Genomic DNA, 13,964 nt, shown 5'->3' on the forward strand with positions numbered 1-13,964 from the left:
TCCTAGGCATGACCCCTGCCCCCAGTTGCTGTGGGAGAAGTGGGGAAAAGCCTCAGGAGAAGTGTATTGCTGCATTGCTCTTTCTCCAGCTAGCCGTGGGGAGAGGAAAAGCAGCAGCATGCGGAGCCATTTCCTCCTCTGTACCACAGATGTTCCTGGATTAGGGACATCCAGCATGCAGAGTGTTAGAAAAGAAACAGGTGACTCCGAAATGGATGGAGTAAACAGATCTCTTTATTGCAGATATTCATGCCACCTCAGATCCCCGAAACAGTGTTCCCAGTGAGCAACGATTTGACACCAGTTACGCTCTTTTATCCAATTCAGTATCTAAATTCACACATCTGATTATGTCCTTGAAACCCTTGTGTACTAATGGTAACTTCTATACAATGAATATTAATAGGCAGGTGATGAATATTATTAGACCTGCCCCTGATACTATTTACACGATATTCAGTTAGATCAGCACTTTTCTCCATTACATCTGTAGCTTACAGAGGGTAGTTCTGCACAGCAAAGTTATTTCAAAATAATTATCCTCGCATCCACACCCACGGTGTCCAATGCGCTCCCTGTTTGCCACATGTGGTGAATGGGGCAGCCGATTGGCAAATGTGGCTCAGGAATGCTTCACACATGGGGAACCCCTCCGGCTGCTCTGTGCACATGCCCCATCACCTGTTGGAACAAGCGCACGGTAGCGGCGGGGAGGCGGCTCCTCTGGCCCCGGCAGACTTCAGCCCTGGGGCGGCTTGTGTAGCGCAGCTTTAGTAATCTGTCTGCGGGGCAGGACCTGGCTTGTGGGGGCAGGACCTAGTTCAGGGAGAAGGCCTGTGGTGATCCATTAAATTGCTCTTGAACACCACTGGTCTACACAACACACCAGCTGTTCTGAAATAATTCCAAAGTAGCGTTTGGCTTAGTTCTGAATAGGTATATCTGATTGCACGAGGAACAGCACTTATTTTGAAATAGGTGCTGTTTAGGCAGGGTATAGCGCCTATTTTGAAATAAGCCGTGGTGTGGCCGATGGCTTTCAGAAATGAGGTTATGACTGAAGCAGCACCTGCACCGATTTTACAGAGCAGGCTGTGCGCTGTCACCTTCTTTGTCACACCAGCAAAATGGGAATGTCCCACAGCAGGGCTGCAGCCAGGGCTTCCACATAATGTTGTACAAAGAGAGCTGCTGTGGGACGGGAGTCAGGGTTTGGCGATGCTCCTCCACAGCTCTTTCTATTCTGCTTATTACTGTGCCAAACAGGGGCTCAGTGGCAGGTGAGAGAGGTTTGGCCTCAGACGGGTCTCTGGAGAGATCAAAGAGCAAAGGAGGGTCATGATGGGTTACACCTTCCCCGAAACATGGGCAAATTCCTCTTCCGTAACAGGCTCCGGCACCCTCTGGATAGAATACTGGGGTCACATAATGAGCCTTCCACAACGCCCCACCTGGCAGGAGAAAAAACAGATGTAGGTGGGTATATGATATATAAGATGGATGTTGCAGGGCACTAAAGTATTTGAGAGTGCTGCTACAATGAATACAAAGATATTTACCACCAAAAATACACAAGGTTACAGACCTTTTTAAAGTTCTCCACAGTAGACAGAGGTGCATGTAGATGTCACTCGGGAGATGCTGTGCTTGTGGCCCACAGCCACCAGGGGCCCACATAAATGTAAGTGAAACCTTCAGTGCACTGCCAGCCTTTGGCTGGAATGACCAGTGCTGCTGGTCAGGGTGACATGCTGATGGGGGCACACTGGAGACATCTTGTCCTATGGGCCCTTACCTGCAGCCAGCCAGCTGTGTGGGAAGGGAAGCACTACAGCCAGCTCAGCTAAGGTCAGGGGGAAGAGGGGCACTCACTTGTCTCTGGTAAATCCTCTAGTCTGGGGGCGGGGAGCAGCAGCAGGGTGGGTGCCCAGAGGTGCTCCCCAGTGTCCTGGGACAGAGGCCCCACTTCAGAAGACATGTGGGGACAGGGTGGAGGGCTGGCTGTGCTGGAAGAGATTTGTGGTGGGTGGGTGGGTGGTTGAAGGAAGAATGTGTGGAGCAGCCCTGCTATCTGGGTGTGTGTTAGGACATAGGGTGCAGGAGTTGGGGGGGGTCTGGGTGGGAGGTAGGGTGCAGGAGCACACTGGGGACAGAGGAAGGTGTTTGAGAGTGGGCTGGAGGCATGGAGTCTGGCCAGGAGGAGGGTGCAGGAGCAGGCTGGAGTTGAGAGGTCTGAGTGGGAGGGAGGGTGTGGGGAATGTGCTGGAGATAAGGTGCCTAAGCAAGAAGAAGGGCACAGGAGGGTTGGGGTGTGGGGTCTGGAAGGGTGGGAGCAAGATGCAGATGAGGGGTCTGTGGGGGAAGGAGGGTACAGGAGCAGGGTGAGGGGCTGGGCAGAAGGAAAGGTTCATGTTGAATAATTAGGGGCTTATTTTATGTGATATTAATAGATGCAGGTGATTGTTCTCCAATTTAAATGACAGGACATTTGATTTTACTAATTTTGGAAGTGCTGATTTTTGACTTGCATAATGTCACTGTTTCTATTTTTTAAATTAAATACTAGGCACAATTAAAACCAAACATATTTAATCATTCTTTAATATACTGGGAAGATGAGCTAAAATAATTAGCATTAGCTAAGTAGTAATGCTCAAGAGGAGAGCTGGGTGCAGGGTAGGGAGGGCACAGTCATATCTTACATGCCCCCACAAAACAGCTAGATGCATTCCTGACAACAGACCAATGATTCTGAAGACACCAGATATTGTGGCCATGAAAAACTTTTATAGGACACTACTGCATGTGTTCCCATTAAACTTCTAATTATACCTTTTTTCTCTGTGTTGACTACAACTAGTTCATTGCTGTGGTGCACCTCCTCCTGGCCAGAGACATCATTATAATCTCCATGCCAGATGTGACTTACTAAGAGCCTCAGGAGTCAACCTATAGGCTCCGCAGAATGTGGATGAAGCCCAGACAACTTCACCAGGTATTGTTGCCACAAAACAATCAGTCGGTTAGTGGCTGCTGTGATGACCACTCCTATGAGGGGGAGATGTTTGGTCGAGTTTGTGTCCATTGTGAAGAGAATGTCTGTCTGTACTCACTCTCCTTCTGGTGCCATCGCACTGCATGTAAATATGACCCGCAGTAGTGAAACATGAATTCATGCTCTGACTGTTGAACTTTTCCTTGTAGTAAAGGCATCAGGTTCTGGCCATCAATTATCCTAGTGTGATGGAGATAAGAGAAGTCATCAAACTGGGGCAATAAATATACCTATTACTCATTCTCCAGTAGGAAATTCTTAGTACCACTGGCATCTAGAGACCATAACATGTTCCACTATAGAATTTCCCTGCTGCGAATGACATGCATTTACACCAGCTATTAGGTAAGCTGAGCAAATATTATAACTCTCTCTAAATAATATGGTCTTTGAAACAAAAAAGTCAGGCTTACTCTATTTAGCTGTATGCAAATAGCTGTTACTAAGAATTAGTTGTTATAAAAAATTAAGGTGCCTATTTAGGAAAGCATCCCTAATGAGAACAGAACTTAAGCATGCTTTCCTGAGTAGGGGTGGTTTTAAACACATAAATGCATCCTTGAACTGGGGCCTAAATTAGTATTCAATAATTTTCTTGCATTAACAGTGGCAAGCAATTTTTTCTCATATTTATAAGCATTTCTGAAATGTAAGTCAGAAAAGGTATCTAAGTGCATTTTTCTGATACTTTAATTTTTGTCCTTTTTACAGCAACATTTTAGAAAGCATCTAAGTGATTTAAGAGTCCTATTTTTCAGACATTTAGGTGCTTCTGTGAATCATTATCCCTGGCATGTATATTTCTGACACTTATGCAATTGGAGACGGTATGGCATTAGGGAAATGGCCTCCCCATTCACAGCTCTCACTACAGTCCTGTGGTGAGGAGTGTGGGGGTGTTAGAGGTGAAGTCCTTGTCTCACTGAAATCAGTGACATCTCTTCTCCTTGACTTTGAGACCAGAATTTCACCCTAGGGTGCAGTGCCTCTCAATAGCAGTGCTCTGCTGGCAGGTGGATGCCTCTCAATCGCTCAGAAAGCATAGGGCATGAGCTTCCTAGCAACAGACTAGTCCAGCATCAATGATCAGGAGAAAGAGATTATGTATTTTATTTCCATTAATTCTGCAAACTCCTTTCTGTTATATTCCTGGGGCTAAAGAAGAGTGAGAAAAAGAAAGTGCTTTTGGCCTCCTCTCGAGACAGGAGAGTGGCCAATATTTGTAGGGCAGACTGCACTGCACTTGGTGGATTTAAGCATGTAGGAAGTAGGGCTGTTTCTACACATGCCACTTTTGGCATGCTAATAAACAGCCTGAAATATACTAATGAGGTGCAGATGCAAATTCCTCGTGCCTCATTAGCATAAGGTCACACGACTTGGAGTCTGGAAGAATTTTTGGGAAGAAGGGGCCTCCAGAAGGAGGTCTTCCTTCCAGAAGACCCTTTGGGGGCTGTGCTTCTACATGACAATTTGGAGTCTGGAAGAGCATCTTCTGGATGCCAAATCATATGACCTTATGCTAATGAGGCACAGGGAATTTGCATCTGTGCCTCATTAGCATATTTCAGGCTGTTTACTAGCTTGTCACTTTTGAAGAAAGTGGCATGTGTAGAAACAGCTTAGGAGTCTTGACTGTCTCTTTTCTTCCCAGTGATGTGAGAACACTCCTAGGCCTCCAGGAAACATGCTAGGCGCTCTTCTCACACTAATCTGAAGTTTACCTTGCTCAGGGAGAGGAGCACATTCCACAGAACATGGCTTCTAACAAGTGGGGTCAGAGCTGCATGGACCAATCGAAAGAGTTCCTCTTTTCTCAAGGGATAGAGCTAGAGAAAGTTTCTCCTTCCCTTCTAGTGCATGTTGGGGGACAGCAAGCAGTGGAGAGAGAGAGAGACAGAAAAAAGTTATGCTTTGGGAGATAAGCTGTAAGGAGAAGGAGGGGCAGAAGAGAGGGTCATGAGGACAGATTTATGGGTCTTTGTGGTGTGGGAGGGAGGAAAGCCTTCTACAGTTTCCACAGACCCCAGCAGGAACTGTTGGGCCCACTATATGCAACTCAGTCCCCTCCCTCTCCTCAGTTTCTGCCACAAGCCTCCCTACTTGTAAGTGTCCTTGTGTGGTCCAGAGATATGGCTGGTTGGCCCTAAGTGTTTTTAATTGGGTAAGTGTCTACACTGCAATAAAACACTCGTAGCTGCCCTGTATCAGCTGACTCAGCAAATGGGAGGTGGTCTGTGGGGCTGTAAAGCTGCAACGGGAGGCCGAATGACTGGAACATGAACATTTATATCACTAATAATATTGCCACCATTACCAGTGCTTAGCTTATAGTATATAATCCAGGGTAAATATTAGGAAGCCATAATAGTCTAGTTAACTAAGGCCTAGAAGGATTTATGCGTACCTTTTTTCCTGTTAGCAGTCACGCAAGGGGCCTGCCCAGTAAGTAGGGCATAAGGGGAAAAGCTTGGGCAAATTATCTCTTCATACGTAGGTTTAAGGTCAGGTTACTAATGGTGTGTCATTTCTGTCTGTGCCATCTAAAAATACCTCTTAAATAGCAAAATATGCCCAAACCTTTCCTCACTTACCCAAAAAAAACCAAAACATCATCCAATATATTCAGGTAAAGGGGCTCAAACAAAAATTTCCTCTTAAGCTCTTTTTCAAAAGAAAACCAAAATAAATAAAATTAGGTCATCATACACATGCGGGTCTCTGCTGGTATTCAAAATTCAATTAGGTCAAACCCTAATTTAGTCAACACGAGGAAAAAGGGTATAAAAAAATCCTTTGGAAAAACAAAAAGGCATGTATAAAACACCCAACACAACACGTGTAAAGCTGTGCCAGGCAGATCTGCACCAATGGGGTGCCTATCACCCTGACTCTCTCTCCCTCTCTCTCTCCTTTGTTATATTCTACTCTTGTTACTTCTTCAGACTCTCAGCTAACTTCTTCCTTTTCTAAACCACTGCAGTAACTCTCTTTTAACAGGTAAAAGCAAGCTGGTCTCCGCTTCTAAAAAGTTCAAAAAAAGTCGGTAAGTATTGCATCCTGTTTGCTAAACATAAAATAAAACCATAAAAGCAGTTAGTAAAACAATAGGTATTGCTTAGCAACATTAAGTAAAATCTCTTATTGTAATCTAGGTGCTAACCGCAGTATATCTCTATTGTAGTGTCTTGGTTAAGTGCTGCATATGTATTATTGTACTATTAAATAAAGCATAGGTATTGTTAAAATCATTGTCTGTGTTCTAACTAAAAATCCCAAAAACTCACCTCTGGCCTCGGCCTGGGGCTCTGCCTCAGTCTTCACCATTAACTCAGGGAAGGTGCAAACCTACAATCTTCAACTTTAAGTCAAACTGGCAAGCTTTCCCAAATTTATATACCTATACATCTTGCTACCTTTCGCCCGGGTCAACAGGTTTGGCGAGCCAGGCAGGAGTTCTCGTGGAATTCCCAGGTCCCTAGGAATTTTTGGAATTCTAATTGGTTTTAATTACATCGCTAGGCCTCAATTGCGGCACTGTAAAGGTTTAAAACTTGCAGGAACTCAAAGAACTAGGACACTTGTAAGTGTCTTGTGCTTGTGGTTTTGTCAGTTCCTGTACCCACAGTACTAGCAGACACATAAGTGCTTGTTGGCACTGCACCCAGACTTTGTGGCTTACATCGCCCAGGGTTGAGCGCACTGTGAGCTAGGGTTGGAATCAGGTGGTTCTCCTTCCTTAGGGAGAGAAAAACAATTTTGTTTAGGTACACTTAATGTCTTAACCCTCTTTTGGGGGGTATATGTACGTTTTGGGGTATCGTTGTATCTTAGTGCACTTGTCCAGTTGTCTAGCATGTGGATGCCGTGCCCGCATACAGCGGCAGGGAGACTGTTTCGCCCCACCAACTGCTAGGGAGCTCTTTTGTCCTCACAGTCTCTACTGGGTCAGCGGCCCGAAGCCAAACAAAGTGGCTCCCCACCACTTTTGAACCACATTGGATAGGGTTTTGACACCCCTCGGTCAGTCTCTCAAGACAGAGACAAGGGAAGAGAAGGATTGTTACCCCTCATCCTTCTAGTGCGACTTTTCTTTACTCTACAGTTGCTTGTGGCCGGTCTGGGGTAGAGTGTGTGTGCGTGTGTGTGTGTCTTTAAGACTAGTACAGTGTCATAAGTGGCACGGAGTGGCTTGCTAGCCTGCTAGATTGTTTCTGCCATATATCTTGACACAAGGGGGGGACGCCTTCCTAGGCAGACAAACCATGGCAGAACTGTTCAAAAAAACTGAGGAGAAGAGGGATAGAAGAAGAACAGTTAGAGGCATATGTAAACCAGTATATCCAGCAGCATGTCTCTAACCCCACCTCTTTAAAGGTAGTAAGAATATTAACAGATAACAAAAACCCTTGGGGTCTAGTCAGCCAAGTCTTTAAAATGGAGGTAAGGAAGAGAACTAAAAGTGGCAGTTCCACAGGAAAAGCTAGGGAGCTTAAGGGAATTGCTATGCAGTGCCTCAGAACTACTGTCACCCTTGCTAAGACTAAAATTAAGGAGCAAAAGAAGGAGATAGATTGGAAAAGTGTAAGGTTGCTGGAGAAAGAGGAAGAGATTAAGCATTTAAAAAAATACATTAATATCTCAGTAGAAGAGAAAAAGGCATTGGCTATAAAAGCAGGGAAGCTAGAAAAATGTGCGAAGAAAGAGCTCAAGGGGCAGGCTATTACCATAAAAGGTTCCGAAGCTCAGACTGGTATCTCTGCAGGGGAAACCAGCCAAGTCCTGGCCTGGACTCTCAACTCCCCTCTCCCAAGTGGGATGGTGGAACCGCAAGAGGTTCAAGGGCCAGTTACTAGATCACATGCAAGGAAGCTAAAGGTAGCCCTGGAGAGGGAGTCAGAGAGTGAGTCAGAAGGGGATTCTGGCAACAAGCCTAGGACTCTTGAAGTGAAGGGTCTAGATAAGGAAGAAGCGGAGGAACCAGGACATGTTGTGGCTAAATTTAAAAGATCTTTTCAGCAGCAGTTACCCAAGGAAATGGAGAGAGCGGTAATTGAGACCCTAAGGACTTCAGAAGCCTGCTCTTCTATTTTAAGTCACCTACAAAGTCCGCAATTGCAGGTAGAACCCACAGAAGGGGCATCTTCGGTTGCACCCCCGACCTCTCTCCTCTCACCTGCCGCCTCCAGTGAGAGGAGCTATGAGAGTGAGAGGGGGGACTTCAGCTCACTGAAGCTTCGAGGTTTCCTTGCCCCTCTCTATGGGGTCCCTCTAATTGGCCCTTCAGGGGGTAGCATACTCGGACAACCGTCCTAGGGGCAGACTCTCGAGAGCCAGATGTTCTCTCAGCCTATCTCTAAGCCTCAATGAAAACAGTAAAGGGGACAGTAAAGACCTCCAACCAATACCAAATTCAGACACAAATGGGTCTGAATTGGCCTCCGGGAAGCAAGAGGCCAGCCCAACCATCCCAGTAGCAGTGGTGGATATTAAAACTCTTAACTTAGTTGCCAAACAGGTGGAAAAAATGAAGAATGTATCAGTTGCCATGCACGCCCAAAGGGTGCAAAAAATCGCCCAAATCTTCAAATTAAAAAATGAGGGGAACTGGGTAAGAGTTTTACGGCTCACCGTAAGTAAAGCTTTGTGAAGCACCTTACCAGCCAATTTAAACAGGCCCAAAAACTTTCAAAGAGACGGTGGCCAGGCTAAAAAAAAAAAAAAAATCAATATCCACAAACAGCCAAAGTGGCCATTCTGTCAAAAACCGTTAAAAAACCACATAAAACCCCTCATCAGTTCCATCTAAGGTTAAGTGCTACTTAAAAAAAACACATAAAAAGTAACCCTAAGGGGCCTCAGTACTAAGTCTGCTGGTTAATAATTCTCTTCCCCACATATAAAAAAAAGTTAACATGCACATTAACAAAAAAAACACCACCAGTAACACTTTAAGCCTATTGGCCAAGGCTTATCTACAGGTACAGCCAAAAAAAAGTAAAAAGGCACCTGTGGCAGCATTGCAAAATCCCACGGTAAAAATAAAGGGCCCAAAAGAAAATTATCAAAAACAGGGTAAAAACCCTAGGCCTTACAAAAAAACCAGCAACAATTCAAGGCCGGGGGTCAGTACAACTCTAAATAGCGTCAGTAAAACCATAGTCAGGGTGTTGCTACAGGTAAAATGCAAAACCAAAAACCTACTCCAACACCTCAAAATAAAGCTTTCTCCATAATAACCATCCTAAAAGCAATACAGCAAACACTAAAAGCTCATCAAAAAACACATGCAAAAGGTCTAAAGCTGCCTCAACAACTGGGCTATAAAAAATCGCCGCCAATCTTCTCAGCCTCCCGTAGCTACGATCACTTCAACTCAAACACCACCCTTAGACTGGGCCTGCGCCTACCCACCTACCTACAAGACTGCATCCAAAACAAGAAGAATCAGGAAGGCATTGTGCCTGTAAACGCCAATCAGTACCTGGCCTAACACCAGAAGGCCCTGACCAGCGTCGTGCCATTAGAACAGAATAAGCACAAAAAACCTACGGTATCTGCTGTGGTAGGGGGCTGCTGCCATGAGTTTATTATAAATACTGGGGCAGCTATACGTATCCTACATAAAAGACACCCTAAATCCTCTCCCCTGTCCCCAGGGAAAAAAGCAAATATTTGGCACTGTAAAAAATCGCTATATCATCGCAGTCATGTCCAAACCAATAGTCATACAAATTGGTAAGGTACCTAAAGTCCAAAAATTTGCATTGCTCCCCTTAACAAACTCAAACAGCAATTTGTTAAAAACCAATTTCTTAAACAAAACTGTGCCATAAATTTGCAAAAACAAAAGTTATACCTCACTGTAAGGCCCAAAAATCAGTGTTCCTCAACAAACAAACCTAAATATAGTATGGTTGGTATGGTCACATAAAAAAAAACCACTAACCAAAATAAATATAGTCTGTCAACCCTAATAGCAAAGCATCAAAAAAATCCACAGCTAAAAGCTCTAATTCGTAAACATGCAGCTGTGTTTGCTAGTCATAAGCATAACTGTGGTTGCATGGCTGTTACTATAGTAATAAATGGGGGAAAAATACCTGCTCTAAAGCAATATCCATACCCAGATCAAGCTGTGCCCTACATTGCAAAAACTATGAAATCTTTGGTGGCACAAGGGGTAATTCACAGGTGTACTTCCACTTCAAACTCACCCATTTGGCCTGTAAGGAAGCCCAGTGGCTCGTGGTGTCTTACTGTGGACTATCGGCACTTAAATCAGGTTACACCCTCCTGTGCGCTGACTGTGACAAAAATGCCGAACTTAGTTAAGGCTTTTAATCCAAAAGCAAGGTACTTCATGGTACTGAACATTAGTAATAGCTTTTGGACATTACCTATAACACCAAAATCACAATGTAAGTTTGCTTTCAGTTTCCAGGGAGTGCAGTACTTGTGGACTAAACTTCCTCAGGGTTATAAAAACAGGCCTCCACGCTTCCATGCTCAAATGCAAAAAATACTAAAGCCATTTTCTAAACCTTCTATTTGTTTCAGTATGTAAATAACCTATGCCTAGCAACCCAAACTGCAAAAAAACATCTAAAGGGCTTAAACAAGTTGCTGCAAATTCTAAAAAAATAAACAGGACTTAAGTGTAACCCAGCTAAAGTAAAACTAATGCAGCCTTCAGTCTTTTTTTTAAGTCTCCAGCTAGCTGGGGATGGTCGCTCTCCTGCTCTGCAAAAGGTAAAAGCAATACAACAGGTACCACTTCCTACCAATCTAATAGCCTTACGGTCATTCCTAGGTCTGGCAGAATTCCACCAAAACTTCATACTGGAATTTGCTTCTATTGCAAGCCCTTTGTATCAACTGCTCCAAAAAACGCTCCTTAAAAATAAACTAAACATCTAAAAATGCCTCTCAAATAGCAAAATATGTCCAAACTTTTCCTCACTTACAAAAATAAAAAATCATCCAATATATTCAGGGAAAGGGGCTCCAACAAAAATTTACTCTAAAGCTCTCTTTCAAAAAAACCAAAACAAAATAAATAGAATTAGGTCATCACACACACAGAGGTCTCTGCAGGTATGGTATTCAGAATTCAATTAGGTCACACAAAAAAAAGGGGTATAAAAATCCTTTAAAAAACCAAAAAGGCGCGTAAAAAAACTCCCCATGCAATGCGTGTAAAGCTGTGCCAAAGAAATCCACACCAACAGGGTGCCTATCACCCCAACTCTCTCTCTCTCTCTGCTTTGTTATATTCTACTCTTGTTACTTCTTCAAACTCTCAGCTAACTTCTTCCTTTTCTAAACCACTGCAGTAACTCTCTTTTAACAGGTAAAAGCAAGCTGGTCTCTGCTTCTAAAAAGTCCAAAAAAAGGCAGTAAGTATTGCATCCTGTTTGCTAAACATAAAATAAAACCATAAAAGCAGTTAGTAAAACAATAGGTATTGCTTAGTAACATTAAGTAAAATCTCTTATTGTAATCTAGGTGCTAACCGTGGTCTATCTCTATTGTGTCTTAGTTAGGTGCTGCATACATATTATTGTACTATTAAATAAAGCATAGGTATTGTTAAAATCATTGTCTGTGTTCTAACTAAAAATCCCAAAAACTCACCTCTGGCCTCGGCCTGGGGCTCTGCCTCAGTCTTCACCATTAACTCAGGGAAGGTGCAAACCTACAATCTTCAACTTTAAGTCAAACTGGCAAGCTTTCCCAAATTTATATACCTATACATCTTGCTACCTTTCGCCTGGGTCAACACCACTTCTTAGACAATTGCAACATACCTTGTACAACGTATGTCATGTAACAAGTCTATGGAAAAGTTATCATTTACTGAGTAGGATTATCCCATTTGTTTGCACAGATCATTGTTGCAGCTGTAGTTACTAACATTGGCAATACAGATCTATATTGCAAATGGGTTTTCTCATAGGTAAGATACACAAGGTAACTTACATCCAGTCTCCTCAGCACACTGTGAATGAACTATTTAAGTCAATGAGCCATTCAAGAACACTTAAATCTCACAATGGGTGATATAAGAAGCCTGTTCCCACCCCATGAACTCTCCTGTGGATGTTTTAGCCAAAATATAGGTAATGGCTGCTCCCATGACTCATCAAAGCATGCAAGGGCATGTGACTTGCTTGCATGGCCCTGGACTTCCATCTTGTTCCTGTAAATTTCCTTAGATTAAGACCAAGTGCATTTCTTCCACGTGGGAGAAGGTACAAAGGACTCTGGAAGCATCTCTATTTTGCCCTTCTGCTCTGACCTCTGGACTACGGACATACTTTAAAAGACTCTAGTCATCTGAAGAAGTGGGTCTACCTATGAAAGCTCATGACCTTATAAATTTGTTAAATTTGCCACAGGACTGCTTGCTATTTGTGAAGCTACAGACTAACAGAGCTACCCCTCTCATACTTTGAAAGGAGCATTCCAACCAATGGACCGAGGATCTTGCAATCTTCTGGAAGTTACTGGAGATTTTACAAGCCAATAGTTAGTAACATGACTGCTTCAGACCTGATCCAAGAACTTTGCGATGTTTGTACATGTATGATTTCTTTGAACATTTTACTTCTTTCCTTTTTTCCTCTTACAAATAAATCTGCATGTATCAGACACGAAAGGACTGGCAACAAGGTGATTACTGGGTAAGATCTGAATTATAGATTGACCTAGGCATGTGGCTGACCTCTTGGAATCTGAGGATTCTTGATTTTTTTCTGTAGCCACTCGTCATTAAGCATACTTTCTGGATGGTGAAATAAGGGCTCAAATGCCTAAGAAGGGTGCATTTTTGGCTTCTGGTTAAACAGTCCTGTGAGAGACAAGTTTACTTTTGTTATTGGCTTGATGTATCTAATGAGAAAATAGCTGCCAATTTTGGAGTGAATCCACCCTATTTCTTAGCAGTTTTTCCTGACTTTGGTATTCTTAGCTATGACCCGCTGAGCCCTGGTGATAGCCACCGGAGGCGTTTGGGCTTCGGGTTATAGACTGGATTCAGAGATCCCTTTGGGGTGGGGGGTCAGAACCCAGGGTGAAGCCCAAGCCCTGACATTTGCACTTACTTGGGAAGTATTAGTGGCAGAGATGGAGAAATGGACAAGGATATAAGTGCCAGAATAGGGAAAGCCACAGCTGCATTCAAAACTCTTCATCCCGTATGGAGTTCACAAATAATATCTGAAGACCGAACTGCAGATCTTCAACATGAATGTGTAGAGTGTGCTCTTGTGTGGATGAGAGACCTGGCGTACTAAGATATCTTCAAACCACAAGCTACAGACATTCATAAAGAGGTGCCTCAGGTATACCCTTCATATCAAATGGCAAGACTTTGTCACAAACGAGGAGCTTTGGAACAGAGCAGGACAGGAACCACTTGACATTCAAATTTCAGAAGAAAGTGATGATAGCTAGGGCACACTCTGAGAACCATCATTCAGCATAGTCTGTCAAACTCTCCAATGGAACCCACAAGGAAAATGCAAAGGAGAAAGACCTCGGACAATGTGGAGAAGACCTACTGAGACTGAAAGACAACAACTCTGGTACTCCTGGAGTCAGCTAGAAATTTTGTCCCAAGACCGAGTGAAGTGGAGGAGACTTGTAGATGACCTATGCTCCACTCAGAATACAAGGGTTTAAGTTACTATAGCCTCAAAATCTGATCTCCACAAGCCTGAGTCAGCTGATGTGGACCAGAAGTGGGTGCAGTTGAAGACATACCCTTAATTAGTTCATTTTACACTATCTGGGGCTTCGTCGTTCTCATCACTATCCTCGCCCCATGCCCAACATGCTCTAAGCCCAAGTTATATCCTATATTATGCTTGTATAGCAGCAGTTTAACCCATCAAAGTTCATTGCT

General features: G+C 43.7%; 1 protein-coding gene across 4 annotated transcripts in view; it reads right to left on the reverse strand.

Moving 5' to 3' along the window:
* Positions 1-228: 228 nt before the first annotated feature.
* LOC142006833 (arylsulfatase D-like) overlaps positions 229-13,964 on the reverse strand; it is a 59,639-nt gene continuing 45,903 nt past the window's right edge. For all 4 annotated transcript variants that reach the window (XM_074983325.1, XM_074983322.1, XM_074983323.1 and 1 more), the window contains 2 exons: positions 3,114-3,235; positions 229-1,451 (listed from right to left, as the gene is read on the reverse strand). In XM_074983325.1, the coding sequence (XP_074839426.1) occupies positions 1,081-1,451; positions 3,114-3,235 (493 nt within the window). In that variant the 3' untranslated portion in view covers positions 229-1,080. The remainder of the gene's footprint in view (positions 1,452-3,113; positions 3,236-13,964) is intronic.

Source organism: Carettochelys insculpta, chromosome 1 (genome assembly GCF_033958435.1).
Source record: "Carettochelys insculpta isolate YL-2023 chromosome 1, ASM3395843v1, whole genome shotgun sequence".
Lineage (NCBI taxonomy): Eukaryota > Metazoa > Chordata > Testudines > Carettochelyidae > Carettochelys > Carettochelys insculpta.